We start from the raw sequence: 23,140 nt of genomic DNA, 5'->3' as shown, positions 1-23,140 counted from the left end.
CAGGTCATGATCCCAGGGTCCTGGGATCGAGCCCCGCATCGGGTTCCCTGCTCGGCGGGAAGCCTGCTTCTCCGTCTCCCACTCCCCCTGCTTGTTCCCTCTCTCGCTGTGTCTCTGTCAAATGACTAAATAAAATCTTTAAAAAAAAAAAAGAATGATAAGTATCTTTACTCATTACTGTATTACTGTAGAGTTAAATTCAGTTAGATTTAGCGAAAAAACAACTTGGAGAAAAGTGCATTTAGTATTACTAACATTTAAGAAAGAGGAGTACACACACATGTAAATAAAAGGAAATATATATACATATGTGTATATATGAATATTAATAAAATGATAAACTACAACATTAAAAAAGTGTTACATATGAGGGAGAGACAGAATGTTGAGGGAATAGGCAATGAAGCTAGATTAAATTAATTTGTTTTTTTTTATTTTAGAGTCATATAAATATTACATATCATATAAGACATTGAATATAAGGGCAGTTAAAAATAAAAATAAAATAATCTAAATGTTTATTCAGTTGGTGACATAAACACAAACAGAAAAGGACCATCTCAGATAACTTTAAAAGATTGTACCTTGATTTCACATTCACAGTGTAACATAGCTCTAAAATAATAGAAATTAACAAAAAAACCCTGTCTATGATAATAATATTGTTCATGTTAGTGTTGTTAGTCTAAGATGGTTATGGTAGTATTTTGTCAGAAATGAAATGAATAAGTATGTGGTGTCTTAATTCTATCATTCTCAGTGTGTGAAAAAATTCTTATCATAGAAAACTGGATTGCCATAGAAACTTAAGGAAATTTACGGCTATTCTCCAAGTTTTGATATTGTGGATAAATAGGAATTTATGATCAGTCTCAGTCAAATGTTACTGATGAAAGAAACTCTTCCTTTGGTAGACAAAAGCAATTATGATATACAACTTATCTCCAGATGATTTTCAATGAAAACCTTCAAATGACCCCTGAATATTAAGTACTGTGCAAATGCCAGGCTATTATTGAAGTATAAAGATGTTTTCCAAGAACAGAAGTGCATGTCTAAGTTTAAGGACCCTACAGATTAACTTAATTTTCTCATTTAGAAAAATGTGATATTCATTCCATTTAGCAAAAGTATACTTAATTCATCTGAAAAAGTTGCTTCTTGGTTCCAGTTCAAGATGGTGCCATAGGAAGACCCTGAACTCACCTCCTCCATGGAACACACTGAATTATACCTATTAAAAGAACAGTTGCTCCTGAAGAACTGAGGGCTGGCTGAACAGCTACTGAACAGCTAAAGAGAGTGAACAGCAAGAGAACAATAAGAGAGATGGAGACATGGTAAGGAAGGGAATCCCTCCCCCCCATGCATTGAACTGCAATGGGGAGGGACAGTACTGAGGGACCGGGAACAGAACCCTCTGTCCTTGGGCACAGAATCGAAGTGGTGGTTTAAAAGAACAACTAGCATATACAGGGGACAACACTAGAACTCCTCTAAGCACCAGGGGAGCCACTGAATGCTCTCCAGGTCAAGGGGACTGGAGAATGACACGGTTCACGTTCCCACCCCACCTCAAAAGCCTAAATCAGAGCAGAGTCCAGATACCATGGCAGGTGGGTCCAGTCATCTCAATGAGCTTGTGACTTTCGTGAGCCCAGTGTCACAGGCCCACAACAGTCTTCGTCAATCTGGGGCACAGGAACAAAAGCACCACTTTAAGGGTGCCAGAGAACTGAGGGAACATTCTCTCCCCACCCAACCGTAAAAGCCCAGACTGGAGCAGTGTCCAGCTCAACAGTGAGCTAGCAATCTCAAGGAACCCAGGGCCCACAAACCCATACCAGTCACCTTGTAGTGCTGAGCACAGAAAACAGACTGTGGCTTTGTGTTTGCTCTTTAAAAACTATTTATTATATTATTATTATTTTTTTTACTTTTTAAAAATTTTTCTTGTCTTGGTTTGTTTTTATTTTTTCTCTTCTGTTTGCTTTTTTCTTTTTCTTTTTTTTTTCTTTCTTCTTTTCTTCATTTATTATTTTCCTTTTTCTTTTACTATTATATTTCCCTTTATTCTTTCTATAAAAAGCCATGTTTTAAAAGAATAACTATCATTTACAGCTACAGCTCTAACCAAGCAGCAAAACTCACAAAGCATTCACAGACTACAAAGAGAACATGTACAAAGGACCATTTGTTCAACTTTAGGACAAGTAGTCATTTTGCCCAATCCATAGAAACACAAACAGAAAGTCAAACAAAATGGAGAGACAGAATAATATGCTTCAAAAGAAAGAACAAGAAAAAAGCCTAAAAATAAATAAATAAATGAATAAATAAATAAATAAAACAGAGATAAACAAAATGCCTGATTAAGAATTTAAATTAATGATCATAAAGATACTCACTGAGCTGCAGAAAAGAATGGAAGAACTCAGTGAGACCTTCCATAAAGATAGATAATATTAAAAAGAACCGATCAGAGTTGAAGAATACAACATGTAAAATAAAAAAACAACAACACTATAGGGAATCAACAGTAGACGAGAGGACACCGAAGAAAGTATCAGCCATCTGGAAGATAGTGTAATGGAAAGCACATAAGCAAAACATCAAAAAGAGAAAAGAATTTTTAAAAAATGAGGATAGATTATGAGATCTCTTGGACATTGAGTGAACAAACATTCACATTATAGGAGTCTCAGAAGAAGAAGAGAGAAGTGTTTAAAAACTTTATCTGTTTTTGATTTTTTTTTTAAGATTTTATTTATTTGACAGAGAGACACAGCAAGAGAGGGAACACAAGCAGGGGGAGTGGGAGAGGGAGAAGCAGGCTTCCTGCCGAGCAGGGAGCCCGATGCGGGGCTTGATCCCAGGACCCCGGGACCATGATCTGAGCTGAAGGCAGACACTTAATGAATGAGCCACACAGGGACCCCTAAAAACTTTATTTGAATTATAATTGAAAACTTCCCTAACCTAGGGAGGGGAAATAGACATTCAATCCAAGAAACACAGAGAGTTCCAAAAAGATAAACCCAAGGAGGTCCACACCATAGCACATAATAATTAAAATGTCAAAGGTAGTAGATAAAGAGAGAATCCTAAAAACAATGAGAGAGAAACATAAACGTTAACTATAAAGTTATCAGCTGGTTTCTCAGCAGAAAATCTGCATGCCAGAAAGGAGTAGCATGATATATCCAAAATGCTGAAAGAAAAAAAAACAAACCCTACAACCAAGAATACTTTACCCAACTAGGTTATCATTCAGATTTGAAAAGGAGATAAAGAGTTTCACAGACAAATAAAATATAAAGGACTTTTCACCACTAAACCAGCCTAACACAAAATGTTAAGGCCACTTCTCTAAGTAGAAAAGAAATGGCCACAATCAGACATAAGAAAAATATGAATAAAAAGCTGTTAAATATGACACACACACACACACACACACACACACACACACACACACACATACACACAGTGGAGAAGGGAGTAAAAAAAAGGGGGGGGGGAAATATTTCTTCTTTTTATTTTTTCCTTTTCTTTTCAGAATGTGTTTGTGCTTAAATGATCACTAAATTAAGATGGACTGCTATTTACTTAGGATGCTATATATGAATCTTATGAAAATGACAAACCTATAAATAATAGTGAGAAAGAAGGCCAAAGAAACACTACAGATACTCATTGATCACAAAAAAAAGCAAGAGAAGAAGAAAGGAACAAAGATGAACTACAAAAACCCAGAAAACAAATTTTAAAAATGTCAATAAGCACATACTGATCAATAATTACTCAAAATATAAATGGCCTAAGTGCTCCAAACAAAAGGCACTGGGTGATAGAATAGATAAAAACAAAACAAAAAACAAAACAAAACAAAAACAAGACCCATCTATATGCTGCCTACAAGAAACTCGCCTCAGAAATAGACACATACAGGTAGAAAGTGAAGAGATGAAGAAGCGTTCACTATGAAATGGAAGTGACGTGGAAAAAAAATAAAGGAAGGGTAGCAATAGTTAAATCAGCCATAATAGACTGTAAAACAAAAACTGTGATAAGAGACAAAGAAGGACACTACCTAATTATAAAGGGACCAATCCAACAAGAAGATACAACTGTAAATATCTACACTCAACACTGGAGCACCTAAGTACATAAAGCATATATTGATGGACATTAAGAGAGAAATTGATGATAATACAATAATAGTAGGAAATGGTAATAACCCAGTTACATCAATGGATAGATCATCCAGATGGAAAATCAACAAGGAAATGTTTTTGAATAACACATTGGAGCAGACTGACATAACACAGAGAAAAAGAACATTCCCTCCATAAACAAGAGGATACACATTCTTTTCAAGTGCACATGGAACATTATCCAGAACAGATCACATATTAGGCCATAAAACAAGCCTCAAGACACTTAAGAAGCTTGAAATCATACCATGCATCTTTCCTGACCACAACGTTATGAAACGAGAAATAAATCATAATAATCGGAAAAATCATGAACATGTGGAGACTAAACAACATGATACTAAAGTACCAATGGGCTAATGAAACAGTCAAAGAAGAAATAAAAAAATACATGGAGGCAAATGAAAACAAGAACTCAGTGGTCCCAAATCTCTGGAACACAGTGAACACAGTTGTAGGAGGAAGTATTTGGCAATACAGACCTGCCTCAAGAAACAAGAAAAAAACTGAAATAAACAATCTAACGTTATGCTTAAAGGAACTAGAAAAAGAACGAACAAAGACCAAGTTGAGTAGTAGACAGTAAATAATAATGGTCAGAGCAGCAATAAATAAGTGGGAGCTAAAAAATTAGAAAAAAAATCAATGAAACTAGGAGCTGGTTCTTTGAAAAGAATCATAAAATTGACAAACCTTTAGCCAGACTCATCAAGGAATAAAGAGAAAGGACCCAAATAAATATAATCAAATGAGAGAGTAGAAGTAGTAACTGGCACCACAGAAATACAAAGGATTAGGGGCGCCTGGGTGGTACAGTTGGTTAAGTGTCTGACTCTTGGTTTTGGCTCAGGTCGTGATCTCAGGATCATGAGACTGAGCCCCCATGTTGGGCTCCATGCTCAGCGCAGAGTTTGCTTAAGACTCTCTCTCTGAGTACAGATTCTTTGCCTCTTTGGTTAGTTTTATTCCTAGGTATCTTATGGTTTTGGGTGCAACTGTAATGGGATCGACTCCTTAATTTCTTTCTTCTGTGTTGTTGGTGTATATGAATGCAACTGATTTCTGAGCATTGATTTTATATCCTGCCACTTTACTGAATTCCTGTATGAGTTCTAGCAGTTTTGGGGTGGAATCTTTTGGGATTTCCACATAAAGTATCATATCATCTGCAAAGAGTGAGAGTTTGACTTCTTTGTCGATTTGGATGGCTTTTATTTCTTTTTGTTGTCTGATGGCTGAGGCTAGGACTTCTAGTACTATGTTGAATAGCAGTGGTGATAGTGGACATCCCTGCCATGTTCCTGACTTTAGGGGGAAAGCTCTCAGTTTTTCCCCATTGAGAATGATATTCGCTGTGGGTTTTCCATAGATGGCTTTTATGATATTGAGGTATGTACCTTCTATCCCTACACTGAAGAGTTTTAATCAGGAAAGGATGCTGTACTTTGTCAAATGCTTTTTCTGCATCTATTGAGAGGATCATATGATTCTTGTTCTTTCTTTTATTAATGTACTGTATCACACTGATTGATTTGTGGATGTTGAACCATCATTTCACCAATGAAAGTGAATTAGTAATCAAAAATTGACCCCAAAAATAAAAATTCCAGGACCAGATAGATTCACAAATTAATTCTATCAGACATTTAAACAAGAGTTAATACCTATTCTTCTCAAACTATCCCTAAAATATTTGAGGAAGGAAAGCTTCCAAATACGTTCGATGAGGCCAGTACTACCCTGATACCAAAAGACACCACACAAAAAGAAAACCGCAGGCCGATATCTCTGGTGAACATAGATACAAAATCCTCAAGAAAATATTAGCAGATTACATACAATACATTGAAAATATCATTCATCACAACTTTGTGGGATTTATTCCTAGACTGCAAGGATGGTTCAATATTTGTAAATCAATCAACATCATACAACATATCAACAAAATGAAGGATAAAAATCATATGATCTCAATAGACACAGAAAAAGCAATTGACAATATTTAATATACATTCATGATAAAAATTATTAACAAAATTGGGTTGGAGGGAACATACCTCAACATAATAAAGGCCATATAAGAAAAACTCACAGCTAACATCATAGACAATGGTGAAAAACTGAGAGCTTTCCCTTTAAGGTCAGGAGAAAGACAAGGATGTCCACTCTCATCACTTTTATTCAATATAATACTGGAAGTCCTAGCCACAGCAACCAGACAAGAAAGAGAGGTAAGAGGCAACCATATTGGTAGAGAAGTTAAACTGTCACTCTTTGCAGATGGTATGATACTAACATAGGGAACCCTAAAGACCACCAAAAAACTACTAGAAGTAATAAGTGAATTCAGTAAAGTGGCAGGATATAAAAATAATAATAAAAAATCAGTAGTGTTTCTACACACAAACAACAAAGTTGCAGAAAGAGAGATTTAAAAACAAACCAACCAAAATTTACAATTATATCAAAGATAATAAAATACCTAGGAATACCCTTAACAAAAGAGGTGAAATATCTGTACTCTAAAAACTATAAAATACTGATGAAAGGATATGTAAAGGACACAAACAAATGGAAAGATATTCCATGCTTGTGGATTGGAAAAATTAATATTGTCAAAATGTCCATGTCACCTAAAGCAATCTACAGATTCCATGCAATCCACATCAAAACACCAACAGCATTTTTCACAAAACTAGAACAAATAATACTAAAATTTGTATGGGATCACAGAAGACCCTGAATTGCCAAACCAATCCTAAGAAAGAACAAAGCTGGAGATATCACAATCACTGATTTCAAGATATACCATAAAGCTATAGTAACAGAACAGTGCGGTACTGGGACAAAAATAGACACATAGATCAACAGAACAGAAGAGAGAGCCCAGAAATAAACCCATAATTTATATCGTCAATTAATCTCCAACAAAGGAGCCAACAATAAGCAATGGGAAAGAAACAGTCTTTTCAATAAATGGTGCTGGGGAACCTGGACAGCTATATGTAAAAGAATGAAACTAGTTTCTAACACATTACACAAAAATAAATTCAAAATGGATTAAAGATCTACACATGACACCTAAAATAATAAAAATCCTGAAGAGAACACAGGCAGTAATTTCTCTGGTATTAGCCATTGCAACATTTTTCTAGATAATGTCGCCTAAGGTCAGGAAAACAAAAGCAAAAATAAACTGTTGGGACTACATCAAAATAAAAAGTTACTATAGAGCAAAGGAAATAATCAACAAAACCAAACTAATGGCAACCTACTGAAAGGGAGAAGATATTTGCAAATGACATATCTAATAAAGGGTTAGTATCCAAAATATATAAAGAACTTATAAAACTCAATACCATTTCTAAAGTTCTGAGTTTATTCCATTTGGTTCTTGTCTTGATTTTAAACTTGGAGTTAACTGTATTAAAATCCCATCCCCTTGATAGTCAATTCACCTATAACTAAAATTTTGTCAATAAAATCAATCATGTTTTCATCTATGTCTTAAAAGCACATTTCTTTTTGTATCAGTTATTTCTAGGTTTGATGATAGGATATTGTCTCTAATTTCTTGTTCTCCACTGTTAGTTTTAAATTTATCATTTTTTCCTTCTAACTGTCCCACTTTCTTTGTGCATTCTTTTATAATTCTAACTGAAAATATTAAACTCCCTTTGTCCCACCTCCACATCTTCCAAATCTCAAGTCTAAATCCATTCTCTTCATAATCTCCTTTTTAAGCTATTTCTGATGAGTAATAAATTGTTTTCTATTCCAAAATAGTGCCAAAAACTCTGTAATCCATCCCCCCCAAAAAGTGAAATCTCAAATTCTCTTATACTTGTCTCTCAAGAAAACCAAAAAATCACTCTATTAGTAGCCAATTTCTCAATTTAGGGAAATACTACAAAAATATTCCTGGGTCATTTTCCTGATGCTTTTTTTTTTTTTTTTTGGCAGTGCTTCTAAGAATATAGTTCTTGGTCTACTTGCATGGGAAAGACCAAGATCCTACCCTATTTTCTGTGTCAGAATCTCTGAAAAGAAAGGTCAGAAATGGGTACCTTGGAAAATCTCTAAGGCTTGAGAACCACCACGTATGGTATATAAAATGCCCATACCTGTTGTTTAAACATAAAAACAAGTATAAAAATCAGGAACTAAATTTTTGCTGATAGAACCGCCATTTTTCTGACTATGCAGATTCAAATCCCCAAGTTCCTCTCTCATGATTCCCCATGTGTTGCCCATGTGACTCTTCCCGGCTTGTGTCACTGCCATTCCCTCATCCTGTGTACTGGGTGTTTTTTTCTGTAGTCCTACTCTGCTTCCCGTCTAAAGTCTTGTCCTCTCAAGTGTTCTGACATCCCAGCCATTTATAATAAGTAAGGTAAACATGCTAAAAAGCCACTTTAATCTGCCAATTATGTAGACAGAATTTTACCTGTGGTTTACTGCAGTATTCCCCAAAGTGTGATTTATTTACTGGTATAATTTACATACAATTAAATGCACAGATGAGCTTCAGTGTTTTTGGAGAATTGTATAGACCCATGTAACCAAAGTCCATATTAAAACTTTAATTTTGCATTCATTTTGTCCAAAAATAATACAAAAAATATGCCTAACAAATATTTAATATTCCAGGGGACTCTTACTGCTCTTGGCATGTGTGTAGGGACCTTGGCAAGGAGTCTTGAGTGCGGCGTGGAGACTATGCAGTGTGGACGGGAGGAGAGAAACACTCCCCCTGTGGGTCTGCTTTCAGCATATTGCAGTGAGTTTTGATTCATATATGACTAGTTAAAGTGACCTGTGTTTTGTAGCATTCATTTTTCACCAAACTAATACAAAAATGAGTAACTAGCTGAGAAATATTTCCTCAAGTGCACTTCAGATTAAAGATAACACTAACGGTGCATGCAAAAGTGAACACCAGGAAAGAGGCAGGATGCTCACTCCCTGGACTTAATCAGTCATGTCATTAGGTCACATCATGAAGACCTAAGCAGATCAAGTCAGCCTGACAATTTTTAAACAATTAGTAGAATTACTTGAAATGTGGACTTACATCCAATATAATTAATAGTAATCAGAGCTCTATGCAACCTTTGAGCATTGAAGTTTTAACTAGTGATTATGCATGCATAATTATGAAACATTAGAGGGCTTATTCAACTTATTTTTAACTCATGGGATAAGGAATGAAAAAGTTATGTCTTCAATCCAACATGTAACTATTTTAAGGTAACATTACACAAATTACCTGAAGTAGATCAGAGATAGCTACAGACTTTGTGCCTTCTTGAATAAGGGCTAGACTCCTGCTTGATTTGACCAATGGTTGGTAGTGGAAATGATGTCATTGCAGTGCTGGGACTAAGCTTTAAGAAGACTGGTAGCCTTCACTTTTAGCTTCTGAGAAGTCAGTGACCAATGCTGTGAAGAAGGCTATCGAATAAGGTGAGGCCCAGGGGAGGGGAGAAGTGAGTAACCACCCTGGATGTCTATATCCCTGGCTAGCTCCCAGCTGAACGCACACATTTGAGTAGCCTCAACTACACTGTGAGAGAAGCAGAAGACCCGACTTGTCGATCCTAATCAACCCACAGAAATATGAGAAATACCAAGTTGCTGCCATTTTAGGTCACTAATCTTTTGAGTGACTTACTGTACAAGAACAGAAAACTAAAGCACTACCCATTGTCTCTACAGCTTCCCTCATGTTTCCCCAGCTTATATTGTTTTCATGTTTTCATGCATTTTGGTTCATTTCCACAGTTACTTGCCCTGAACTTTATCGTTTTTCCCACTGGCTGTAATAGGTTAATGACTAGAGGAACATAGCAAACCAAGTTTTGAGAATGGTAAAGCCTTCCCACAAACCCAGGGTCATGATCCTTTGGGCTATTACTTGAGAAAGAAATAGACTTCTATTTGATTTATGCCACTGTGTTTTGGAGGTTCTTTCTTTCTTTCTTCTCCTTATTTTTTATTATGTTATGTTAATCACCATACATTACATCAGTTTTTGATGTAGTGTTCCATGATTCATTGTTTGCATACAACACCCAGGGCTCCATGTGGTACGTTCTTTATAGAAGTATCTAAGCTTGTACCTTTACTAATATAAACACTTCCTACCCCATTACTATACATAATATAACTTATCTTTGGATTCAATCAATGCTCTCATTTTTGTGAGTTCCAGTATTTCTAGCTTATTATTCTACCCTATGTGATCTTTATGGGGGACAAGACAAGAAGTTCAATGTGTTTAAAGTGAGTAGTTTTCTAGAACAATTTCCAGGGGAAGCCATAAAGATATGAATGATACTGATACTCAGTACTATGACCTGTGTAGTAGGAGAAACATCTTCCAATAATATGGGCCCAAAAATCAAACTTCTCTCATGCCTACAGAATAATAGTAATACTTCACAACACTCCAGCTTATTAGCCAGTAATAAGTTTCTGATAATAGTGAAGAATAACCCACAGAATCCTAAAAGGAAAAGAAGAAAATTTCTGAATTAGTGGAGGTTATTCAAAATTAGAATCAACACCCTGGAAAATAGAAAGGCCTGAGGGAAGGCAACTCACAGACTATGTGTGAGGTTACTTAATGTTTGAAAGGCCAGGGTGTAAACAAGGATGCAGTTATTAGGTGTATGGCACTGGGAAAACAAAGCTAAACAAGAAAAGTAAAAGCAAATAAATAGAAATTCTGGACTCTCTCTCCAGTATTTGTGAAATTTGAAATATAGAAAAGAGGGAATTCCTTTTTCAATTTAAAATATATATTAAAAGCTGAATCTTCCTCAGGGCTTTTCCAACATGAGCATCCTGTACACTTGAGCACAAAAATACTAATATGTAATAATGTTCATCTGAGTTAATGCGTGCTTGTAAAAAATGTTTGAACCCACGTTTTCAGGATTGGTGTCTCCATTCTTAACCAGTGTGTGACACCAACTCTTTAGTTGCTAGGATATTCATAATATTATCATAATTATCATACTTATTTTGAATAAGTGTGATAATTGATAATATGAAAAGTAGCTACTAATTATATTTTAATATTTACATGTTAGTATGTAACATCCATCTTATCTATATATTATTTTTTAAAGATTTATTTATTTATTTTAGAGAGAGAGCATGTGTGAGAGGGGGAAAAAGGAGAGGGAAGGAAGATTCCCCGAGTGCTGAGCCTGACTTGTGGCTCCATCTCAGGACCCTGAGGTCATGTCCTGAGCAGAAACCAAGAGTCAGATGCTTAACCGACTGAGCCACCCAGCTTCCCCTATATGTTATATTTAATACATATTGCTTGTCATACAGTAGGTGCTCAGATAAGAGTACCCAATATTACAAAATACTAATATTACAAGCCAGTATTATAAACTAAAAGTTAGTAGATCTTCTTATATTATTGGAAGTAAATACACACTCCATCGTATCTTTGTTAACGACAGTGTGGGAACTGTCATGGAAATGCCCTTCTTTGTCTCTTGTGAGAGCTTTGGACTTAAAGTTGATTTTGTCCTATAAAAGTATTGCTACCCCTGCCCTCTGTGGGTGTACATATGCCAGAAATATATTTCCATGCCTTCACTTTCAGCCCACTAGTGTGCTCAGGCTTAAGTGAGTCTCGCATTGGCAGCTTACAGTTGGATCTTTCTAAAAAAAATCCATTTAGCCAGTCTATGTCTTTTAATTGGAGATTTTAAACCACTTACAACTGGAGTAATTATTGATGGGTAAAGACTTACTATCGTCACTTTATTGATAGATGTTTTGCAGGGCAGCCCAGTGAGGGTGGATCAAAGCTCCAACTCAGGGCTGACCAGTCATCCACAGAGCAGAAAGCAGGTGGGCCCCAGGGATGGCAGACACACTGTGACTTAGGACCCCGAGGGCAGGGCACAGCAGGGACTGTGCCCTGGGGCCGGTCTCAGTGCAGTGACAGTTTCAGCTCCAGGGAGGAGACAGAGCCAAGGGTTCTGCGCAGCTCTGTCAGCTAGGTTCGGCATTGGTGAGGACTATAGAGTCCTCCCTAGCAAAGGCAGCAAATGCCCATGATGGTGACGTTTGCTGGGATTCCCCTGCTCTCCTGGTCCCATGAGGTGGAGTCCCTCCAAGGGGACCCCTCCTGGCACCAAACTGCTCAGATTGGGGGAAGGCATAACGCAGGTAGAAGGCTATTGCTTTCCTATGTGGGAATCCTCAGTCTGTAGGCCCTGTAGAGTTTCTGCTGTTTTCATTGTTGTAGTCTAGAACTTTCCTAGAGCAATTCCCATCAGTCTGTAGTTATTTATTACTTTGTTATTTTTGTGGGCAAGACAAGAGTTGGGGCCTTCCAGCCCTCCATCTTGCTGACATCACCTCCTCTGTATTTTTACTTACAAAAAAAAAATTCTTCCTTTCACTTAGTTAGAAATTTTATAATTCCCCTTTAGTTTGGTTCTGTGGTTCTATGGTTTTCCAATTTAAACAGAGTGAGTTCTAGTTCTTCAAACTTCTCAAGATTTTCTTTGCGCCTAACAATTTTTAAATAAATGTATCTTGGGATTTAAAAACAATTTGAAAAGAATGTGTATTTCTGTTTGCTTTTTTTTTTTCTATTTTCATCCTCTTAGTCACTTAATCACTATATGCTTATTGAGTTTTTATCAACTTGATCTAAGTTCTAAGAAGGTAGCTTTAAAATCTTTCACTATGATAATGGTTAAATTAAAATCTCTCTGTATTTCTAATAGTGTTTGTTTTATATGAGTTTCAATGACATGCCATTAAGTAAAGTTACACTTAATCAAGGGTTTGGTTTTGTCAGATTTTGTTTCTGCATCTTTTGAAGTAATCGTGGGTTTTTTTTAAATCCCTTTTTGCCTATTAATGTGGTGTATTACACTGGCTTATTTGTAAATAAAACCAACCTTGCATTCAGGGGATAAATTCCTTTTGGTCAAAGCGCAGAATCCTGTTTATAAGCCACTGGAGTTGATTTGCCTGTACTCAAATGAGAAAATCTACATCTATATTCCTAAGAGATATTGTTGTATAACTTTCCATTCTTGTGATGTTTTTGGCTAGTTTTGGTATCACGGTGATTCTAGCCTCCCAGAATGAGTTAGGTAGTATACCCTGCTCTTTTATTTTTTGGAAGAGTTTCAGAAAGATAGGTGTTAAATCTTTTTTTGGGAAAGTTTGGTGGAATTCACTGGTCAAGCCTTCTGGTCTTGGGTTTTCCATTGAGAAGCTTTTGATGAATATGTTAATGTCCTTAGAGGTCATAAGTTTGCTCAGAATTTTCTGTCTTCTTGAGTCTATTTCAATAACTTGTGCCTTTCTAGCAGTTTGACCACTGCAGTTTTCTAATTTGTGTATGACTGCATGTAATATGCCCTTATATTTTCATGTCTAAAAGGTCAGCAATAAGGTCCTTTATTTCATTCTAGAGTGAGTAAATTGCTTCTTCTCTTTTATATTCTTGATTAACATAGCTAGAGCTTTATCAGTTTTGTTGTTCCTTTCAAAGAATGAATTTTTGTTTCATTGATATTAATTTCCACTCTAGTCTTTATTTGAAAAGAATGTGTATTTCTCTTTTTTTTTCTATCTTAATCCTCTTAGTCACTTAATCACTACAGACTTATTGAATGCTTTCTCTGTTTTAGTTTTCTCTGTTTTAGTTTACTCATCCTTGTCCAGTTGGTGTGAGAGATTACCTTGTTGATTAGATTTTTCTTCTCTATTAATGTTGGCATGTTCAACTATAAATCACCCTCTGAGTATCTCTTGATCTTCATCCCATAAATTTTGGTGTGACATGTTTTCATTCCTTCTTATCTCAAAGTAGTTTTCTAACTCTCCTTGGGGTTTTTCCTTTGAACCACTGGCTATTCAGGAGTGTGTTTTAATTTCCATATGTATGTGAGTTTCCAAATTTTCTTTGTTAGTGATTACTGATTTCACTCCATTGTGGTCAAAGAATATAGTTTGTATAATTTCAATCATTTTCAATTTAATGACCCCTGTTTTTGTGGCCTAACATGTGGTCTATATTGAAGAATATTCCATGTGCATTTGAGAAGGTGTATTCCATTGTTTTGGGTTTGAGCATTGTATGAATATCTGTAGGGTCTGGGCTGGCTTGCAGTGCTGTTCAATTCTGTCTTTGCTCCCCTCTATCTACCTGTTTAATCCATTACTGACAGTAGGGTATCAGAATCTCCAACTATCATGCGTGAATGGTCTATTTCCCCCTTCAGGTTTATCAGTTTTTGCTTCATGTACTTTTGGGCTCTATTGTTAGGTGCATATATGTTTATAACTATTATACCTTCTTAATGGATTGACTCTGTTATTGTTATAAGATGTCCATCTTTGTCTCAAATAAAAAATATTATTGTTTCACTTATTTTAGTCTAACATAAGTAGTATTACTTCAGCTCATTTTTATTTACCATTTGCGTGGACTGTCTTTTCACATCCCTTTACACTCCAACGATCTATGTCTCTGTATCTAAAGTGTGTCTCTGTAGACTGTATAGTTAGATCATGTTTTCCTTTCTTTTTTATGTATTCTGCTAATCTCTGCCTTTTATTGGAACATTTGATTCACTTATATTGATTGTGATTACCAAAAAGGTAGGATTTACGTTTGTCATTTTCCTATTTGTCTTCTGTATTTCCTGACTTTTCTGTACCTCTGTTACTCTATTACTGACTTCTTTTGGGTTAAATGGGTATCTTTCACATGTACTGTTTAAATCCCCTTGTGTCTTTTCATATAAATCTTTAAATTGGTTAAGTAATTTAAATCCTTAAATTTGCTTCCCTTTCTAGTTATTATTGCAAATACATATTTATACATTTCATGTCCATCAGTGTTGATATACAATTATTGCTTATAGTGTTTTCTTTATATCAGATAGAAAAAGATTTACTAGAAAAAAATACACCTATGCTATCTTTTATACTTACCTATGTGGTTGTTTTTACCACTATTCTGTATTTCTTTTTTTTTTAAGATTTTATTTATTTGTGAGAGAGAGCACAAGCAGAGATAGCATCATGAGAGCAGGCAGAGGGAGAAGCATGCTCTCCGCTGAGAAGGGAGCCTGATGTGGGACTCGATCCCAGGACCCTGGGATCATGACCTGAGCTGAAGGCAGACGCTTAACTGACTAAGCCACACAGGCATCCCTATTCTGTATTTCTTCACGTAGAATTGAGTTACTCTCCATTGTGCTTTAATTTCAGCCTTAGATTTCTCTTCAGCCGTTCTTATAGAGGAAGTCTGCTGCTGACAAACTCTCTCATTTTCTTTTTCTGGGAATATCTTAATTTCTTATTCATTTTTTGAAGGAAATATTTGCCATATTTAGAATTATTGATGGGCAATTTTTTCTTTCAGTACTTTGAACATGTCATCCCACTGTTTTCTGGTATCCATGGTTTCAGATGATAAATCATGTTATAATTTTATTGAGACAATATCCATGAAAAGTCACCATTTTGTTACTGTCAAATTGTTTATTTGTCTGTGTCATTTGATAATTTGATTGAGATATGTCTGGATTTCTTTGAGTCTATACTTTTTCAAAACTCACTGAACTTCTTGGATGTGTAGACTGTTTTCCCGAAATTTAAGATGTTTTTAACCATTATTTATTGATATATTCTTTCAGCCCCTTTCTCTTCTCTCCTGGGACTCCTGTTATGCATATGTTGGTATACAGAATGGTATCCTACAAGTGTCTGAGGCTCTCTTCTTCACTTTCTCCACTCTTTTTTTCTTTCTGTTCTCAGATTTGATCATCTCAATTGATCTCTTCAAATTTGCTGATTTTTTTCTTCTTCCTGCTTGAATCTTCTATTAAGTCCTGCTAGGAAATTTTTAATTTCAGTTGTTATATTTTTCAGTTCCAAAATTTCTATTTGATTCTTTTTTTTATATAACTTTTGTCTCTTTGTTAATATTCTCTATTTGATGAAATATCATTCCCATATTTTAATTCTTTGCACATGATTTCCTTTAGTTCTTTGAACATATTTTAAATACCCAATTGAAAGTCTTTGTTTGTTCTTTCTCCAATTGAAAGTCTTTGTAAGTGCAACATCTGGGCTTCCTCAGAAACTCTTTTGTTGATTTGTTTGCCCTGTGTATCAACCATTCTTCCCTGTTTCTTTCCAGTCTCATAATTTTTATTAAAAACTGGTCATTTCAAACAGTATTATGTGGCAACACTGAAAATCAGATGTCTTCCTTCTCGAGGGTCTATTGAAGATATTGCTTGTTTTAGTTGTGCTCATTTGTTTTCTCAACTAATGATTTCTGAACTAATACTCGAAAATCTTTATTCTTTGTCATGTGGGGCCACTGAAATCTGTACTTAGTTTAGTGGTTAGTTAATGATTGGACAAAGATCTTTTTACAAATTTGGAAGCAATAAATCTCCTAGTCTTTGTTGAGGAGCACTTTGTGCATTTTGGATCACGTCTTTAGTCCTTAGTCCTGCTGTTTAGAACTCCACCTTAGCCTTTGCTTTCTGCTTTTCCAGAAACCCAAGGTAAGCCAGAGATAAAAACCCAAGGCATTCTCAGATGTTTTCTGAAAATACACACAGCGCTATTCTTATTGTTGTCCTACGATTCCCAGAAATATGTCAAAGCTTTATACAGACCCTATGGATATCATTCCCAGCTTTCTTTTTTAAGTTTACTGTTTAGCCTATTGCTTGTCCCAGTTGTTATCTATCACTTCAGGCAGCAACAAAGTAAAAACACTTGCCTGTAATTGTTTTTGACAAACTTCTCCCCCTTCTGCCCCCTCCAGCCCCCAAATAAGGCTTTTTTGGTGCTGGGTAAAATCTGAGTCAGCGTTTTATGTGGGCTCTTCCAGGGAACCACCAGCCAGGTCACATGACGATTCTTGGAAATCAGGCTTTCAAAGACCTCCAGTTTTGTTCTGCTTCTTCCAATGACTGACAAGCTGCTTTGGGAATGCAGGTTGCTCTTTTTCAGTGCTACTGCTGAACTAAAGAGCAGGCAATGGGACTCAGGCAAGTGAAAAATTCCACTAAGTTAAAAAAAAAAACGTTATTACAAATAGCTGTTTTTCTTGAATAAATGTTCTCTGGGTTGCTTTAAGCCTTGGTTAATTCAGGAATTAATGATCCAAAATTATGATTTTCACTTTTTTTTTTTAAACCAGTTTTTCATTGCTTTTATGGAAGGATGTATTTTCAGAAGCCTTTACTTGACTATTTTCAATGACTTCATCTGGGATATGTCCTTAAATTATTAAAACTTCAATCTAATCTTACATGTACTATGATTTTATTATACTGAATATAACAAACTTAAATGGCTTCATTAAATATACCACTCAATGTCTGTGAAATCATAAGTACCCAAACAAAAATAATTCAGTTCACCTAAATTTATGTTGGTTTCATTGAAAATTTTAGTTTACCAGGAAATTCTATTTTGTACTTATCAGTTGAGATGTTATGGTCACTTTTTTTGCCCTTTAGTACATGCTCCAATTTAAGCCTAAATTTCACCTTACTTTTTTTTTTTTAAGATTTTATTTATTTGACAGAGAGAAAGAGAGACAGAGAGAGAGCACAAGCAGGGGGAGCGGGAGAGGGAGAAGCAGGCTCCTGCTGAGCAGGGATCCTGATGCAGGGCTTGACCCCAGGACTCTAAGATCATGACCTGAGCTGAAGGCAGACGCTTAACCTACTGAGCCACCCAGGCACGCCTCATCTTCTTAATAGAAAACATGAAAGGGGAATTGGTTGGACTATCAGAGTTTTGCTAATACCCCCCCCAACCCTCCTCTCCATTTTGGGATAAGACAATTTCCATTTTAAGGCAGTAGTCAATTTTGAGGCTTTCTTTGAATTATGAATCTTTGACTTTGCTTATAGTTTGAATATCTTTCATTCAGATTATCCCTGCTAATCCCACCTTCCACCGATATAATGGTATTTTTCTTGAAGAAAGCCAGTGGACACATCATAAGAAATAATGGATTGAGTTGATATAGGGTCAGGTTGCTGGGGGTTATCAATAGTAGAAGCAATAATTCCACCATTGATGATAGTTACAGTGGGACCAGTGAAGGGGTTGGCAACAGTCCTCAGATGACCTTTTTACACACATCAGGATCCACATCTTCACCTTCAGTAAGCAGACTACCAAGAATGTGTGAGAGCAGGAGGAGAAATCTCCACATGGTAACTGAGAAAACCAGCTCTGAGGAACACATGCATTCAGAATTATTTGGGTGGGCTTAAGGAAAATTAAGAGTTCTGGAAAGTAAGTAAAATCAGAGCCACGGAAATCCCATTTTGTATGTTTGGTTTTTGTGTGTGCGTACTTCTATTCTTACCAGTCTTATTTAACTTAGGAAACATGATTTTTCTTCCTAACAGTAATGACAACATCAACTAACATTTATTGAGCACTAACTTTTTTCCAGGTGCTATTACACACTTACCTGTCTTAAATCCTCAAAACCCTTTTATAGAGGGTCTGTTCTGATATCAACTCAATTTTTAAGGAGGAGCAATATGAGGCAGAGAGATTAGCAACTCACCCAGCATAATCATATAATTATGATTAGTAAGTTTTAAAGTCAGTATCTGAACATAGTTGAAACTCCCCATACAACACCCTGCCTTCTAGAAATGCAAATACTATGAAATTATATCATTTTATTTAACTTAGCTGTGAAAGCAGAGTTAGTGCTAATGGTTACGTCCATTATTTAGGACTATCCATCCTAGTTGTACCATCAGTTGGTGGCCGATGGTAAGGAACAGCAATTCATTATTCTGCTCTCATTACTATGTTGGCTCCTCATTTCACTTAGAGTAAATGACAAAGTAGATTGATAGTATACAAGATTCTATATTTTCTGGCCCCCTCTTATTTTTCACATCCTCTTTCTTTCTTAAAAAAGATTAATTTTTTGTGAGAGAGAGAGGCAAAGAGAAAGAGAGCATGTAGGGCAGGGGCAGAGGGAGAAGGAGAGAGAGAATCTTAAGCACTCCGTGGTGAGCTTGGAGCCCGACTTGGAGCCCGACCTGGGACTCAATCTCAGGAGCCCGTGGCCATGACCTGAGCCGAAACCAAGAGTTGGATGCTTAACTAACTGCGCCACCCAGTCACCCTCACATCCTCTCTCTACTTCCCTCTCCAATGCTTTTGATCTCTTTGATGCTTCTGAAAACCATCAGGAAAGCTCCAGCTTTTATCTCTGCCTAGAAACTATTCCCCCAGATATCAACATGGTTAATTCCTTCAATGTCCATGAGATTTTACTCAAACCTCACTTTTTTTTTAAAGATTCCATTTATTTATTTGATAGAGACAGAGAGAGAGAGAGAGAGAGAGCGAGAGAGCACAAGCAGGAGAAACAGGAGCGGGAGAGGGAGAAGCAGGCTCCTGCTGAGTAGGGAGCCTGATGCAGGACTTGAACCCAGGACCCTGGAATCATGACCTGAGCCAAAGGCAGACGTGCAACCGATGGAGCCAGCCAGGTGCCCCAACACCCCTTCTGTACTTCTACTCCCACTTATCCAGCTCTATTTTTCCCACAACATAGGCCACTCTCTATCTTGTATAATAAATACATAAGTGTATTTATTATATTTATTGTTTGTTGCCTGTTTCTGTTGCCAGAACACCAGTTCCACGAAGTGAGGAATCTGTCTTCCTCCACAGAGTAGGTGCTTATTTATTGCAAGAGAGAATAAATGCAATTTCTGACAGTGAAAGAAACTCATGAATACCAATGGATTTTAGCCCACTCTGGGGAGCATGATTCTCCAAGACTGTCTTTAAATTTCATCCTTTGGACTTTGTACATGCTATATCATCCTTCTAGGTATTTTCTCTCCAGTTTTCTACTTGGAAACCCTGATCTTTCTGCTGATAGAACTCTTTCTAAGTAATTTTCTCAGAAATACTTAGCACTTTCTTTCCATGATCCCATGTAATGTGTGGTCCATAGCTTATTTCTAGTGCTTAAAACTAGGTGTTTTAATTTACCTTTTGACATGTTTCTACCCATAGACTCCACCCCTTCCTAACCTAGAACATTTATCTCTCATCTTTGAATCTATAGTACCTACCATAGTGACTGATATGCTGTCAACCCTTCAGTTAATGAAAGGAACAATGGCTATTTCTTTTTATCTATGCCAACGCCCTTACAGACGTAAAAGACTGATGCTTATGTTCATAAAGGCTTTTTAAAAAATATAATTGTCTAATCTCTGCGACTGGCATATGACATGTGTGTAGTTCTAGAGACCAAATGCTTGAAACAGAATTGCTTAAACTTTCTTTACAGACAACATTTCTAAGTAGGCTATAGCGTCATATTTGGAAATCTGTCTAACATCTGTAGGCTATTGTATTATTGTGTACGTGCGCATACACACAGGCTGAACGCACAGGGATAGAAAGGGGTTGAGGGTAATGCTTAATTCCACTGACTAGTCAATCTGAAACACACTTCAAAAACAACCCCTTCTTCATTAAGAGATGTATGACTTGTCTCACATGCATCTGTCTCTCTAGAGACTATCAACCATGCAAAGCAGCAACATCCGTATTTTAGCAAAAGCAATGAGAAGAGTAGCATAATCAATCAGAGAAAGACATGTATCCTATGTTCTCACTGATACGAGGAATTCTTAATCTCAGGAAACAAACTGAGGGTTGCTGGAGTGTTGGGGGGTGGGAGGGATGGGGTGGCTGGGTGATAGACATTGGGGAGGGTATGTGCTACAGTGAGCGCTGTGAATTGTGCAAGACTGATGAATCACAGATCTGTACTTCTGAAACAAATAATGCAAGATATGTTAAGAAAAAAGAAAAAGAAGAAGATAGCAGGAGGGGAAGAATGAAGGGGAGTAAGTCGGAGGGGGAGACGAACCATGAGAGACGATGGACTCTGAGAAACAAACTGAGGGTTCTAGAGGGGAGGGGGGTGGGGGGATGGGTTAGCCTGGTGATGGGTATTAAGGAGGGCATGTGTTGAATGGAGCACTGGTGTTATGCACAAACAGTGAATCATGGAACACTACATCAAGAACTAATGATGTAATGTATGGTGAGTAACATAACAATAAAAAAATTAAAAAAAAGAGTAGCATAATCAAATTCTCATCATTTTTGTTTTGGTACAATTACCAGTATATGCACAAGGATGAACTAGAACAGCTCCTGTGAAATTTTTCAAGGAAAAATTAGCCAAGGGTGTAATGTACTGTGTGCCCTTGGGTAATCATGATCCTTCTCCCATGTTCCAAAAACCCTTATTTAATTCAGTCATATATTTTCAGAATTACATAGTTGTATTCAACCAATGGTAAAATACTAATAGAGCAAACAGTGTACATTTTCAATTGGTTTTTTTTTCAAATTTTTCTTAGAGAAATCTTCATGAGGTAACACAGAGAAAACTACCAATATGTATATAAATACTCATTTTTTAAAGTTGTTTCACTTCTTCAATAAAAAATTTTTTTCCATGTTTTCTTCTACACATTTCATTCACTAAAACTAATTCTAAGGGAAAATTGTTATTTTTGAATTTATTCTTATGTAAAAATAACAATTTCCAAGGAGATCAACTTTGCTATTAAAGGTGTTTCCTTTGATATGAGACAACTTTTTCTACATGGATCTAGAGTGATAACTGAGAATGTAAAATATTAGTAGATACAAACCAACAAGGATGGAGTAGAGGATGCCTGGCCTATCCGATGGCGGCTGAATATTCCGGTCCTGGTCAACAGCTTGGATGAGCGGGGTAACAATGATGGGGTTCAGTTCTTCCTGGAAAAAAATTCAGAGAGTTTAGTTCTGCTTTATTTTTAATGCCTCATGAAGAATCGACACTTGGATATTGGATATTATAGTTTGGACAGCTAGATAATATCTGAGCCAGTACTTAAACTCAGGTTTCAAGATCTGTAACTTAACATATTAGACTAAGAATTTTGAATCTGAAGAGGGAACAATGTGTCCTCAAGGTCAAAATGAAAAGACATAGTAATTACATACTTAGAACTTTCTATCAGGAATTTCTCCTAATAAGAAAGCAAAGAAGAAAGATACCAATAAAGTTTGAGTCTTCCCTAGATAATTAAATCAAAAGAAATGTGAGGCTATCAAATATCTTTTTTTATCTTTGTCTTTAGACAAGATTTGTAAGAATATCTACATTCTTTTTCTTCCTACATCATGTTTTGAAGTTTCACATTAATTAATTATATTAAAATAAAATCTTTAATAATTGATGCTTTAATTGAATAGTAATCAAAGCCCCATCACTGCAAATTTCATACAGTTAAAATTAATTCTATATCATGCATGTATGTACATTTAACTTATAATTATCCATAAGAAGATGTTGTTTAAAATAGTAATACATTTGTCTAAGTCAGTGTTTCTCAATATGATGTCCACTGGTATACTGTTCTGCTGTCAGGATTGGCAAACGTTTTTCTCTTAAGAACCAGATAATAAATATGTTTATGCTGTGCTGGACATAATGTATCTGATTCAGCTTTTCAACTCTGCCACTGTAACACAAAAGCAACAAGTGGGCATGACTATGTTGCAATAAAACTTTATTTACAAAAACAAATGGTAAGTAGGATGTGATTTGTTAACCCCTGTACAAAATTACAAATTATAATTTATAACAGGTATGCTGAAAAAAACAAATGTGCTCTCTGCACAGATAAGTTTGAGATACAAGGTATTAAATAAATTTTCAATCTACTCTACTGTAGGTCTTTTCAGAGGCTTATTGTGCTAATTTGCATAATGACTGTCCAAGAAGGGGGTTTATTTGCACATTTTCTAGAATCATCCATTTACATCTT

The 23,140-nt window shown here is 36.1% G+C and overlaps 1 protein-coding gene across 1 annotated transcript in view; it reads right to left on the bottom strand.

The window, feature by feature from the left end:
- Window positions 1-23,140, bottom strand: part of PCDH15 (protocadherin related 15) — a 1,343,394-nt gene that overhangs the window by 372,674 nt on the left and 947,580 nt on the right. Inside the window, exon 11 of the mRNA XM_035724230.1 lies at window positions 21,977-22,085. Coding sequence (XP_035580123.1) covers window positions 21,977-22,085 — 109 coding nt within the window. The remainder of the gene's footprint in view (window positions 1-21,976; window positions 22,086-23,140) is intronic.

The sequence above is a fragment of the Zalophus californianus genome, chromosome 15 (assembly GCF_009762305.2).
Source record: "Zalophus californianus isolate mZalCal1 chromosome 15, mZalCal1.pri.v2, whole genome shotgun sequence".
NCBI lineage: Eukaryota > Metazoa > Chordata > Mammalia > Carnivora > Otariidae > Zalophus > Zalophus californianus.
The sequence above is the reverse complement of the archived record's forward strand: the minus strand, read 5'-3'. Positions and strand labels throughout refer to the sequence as shown.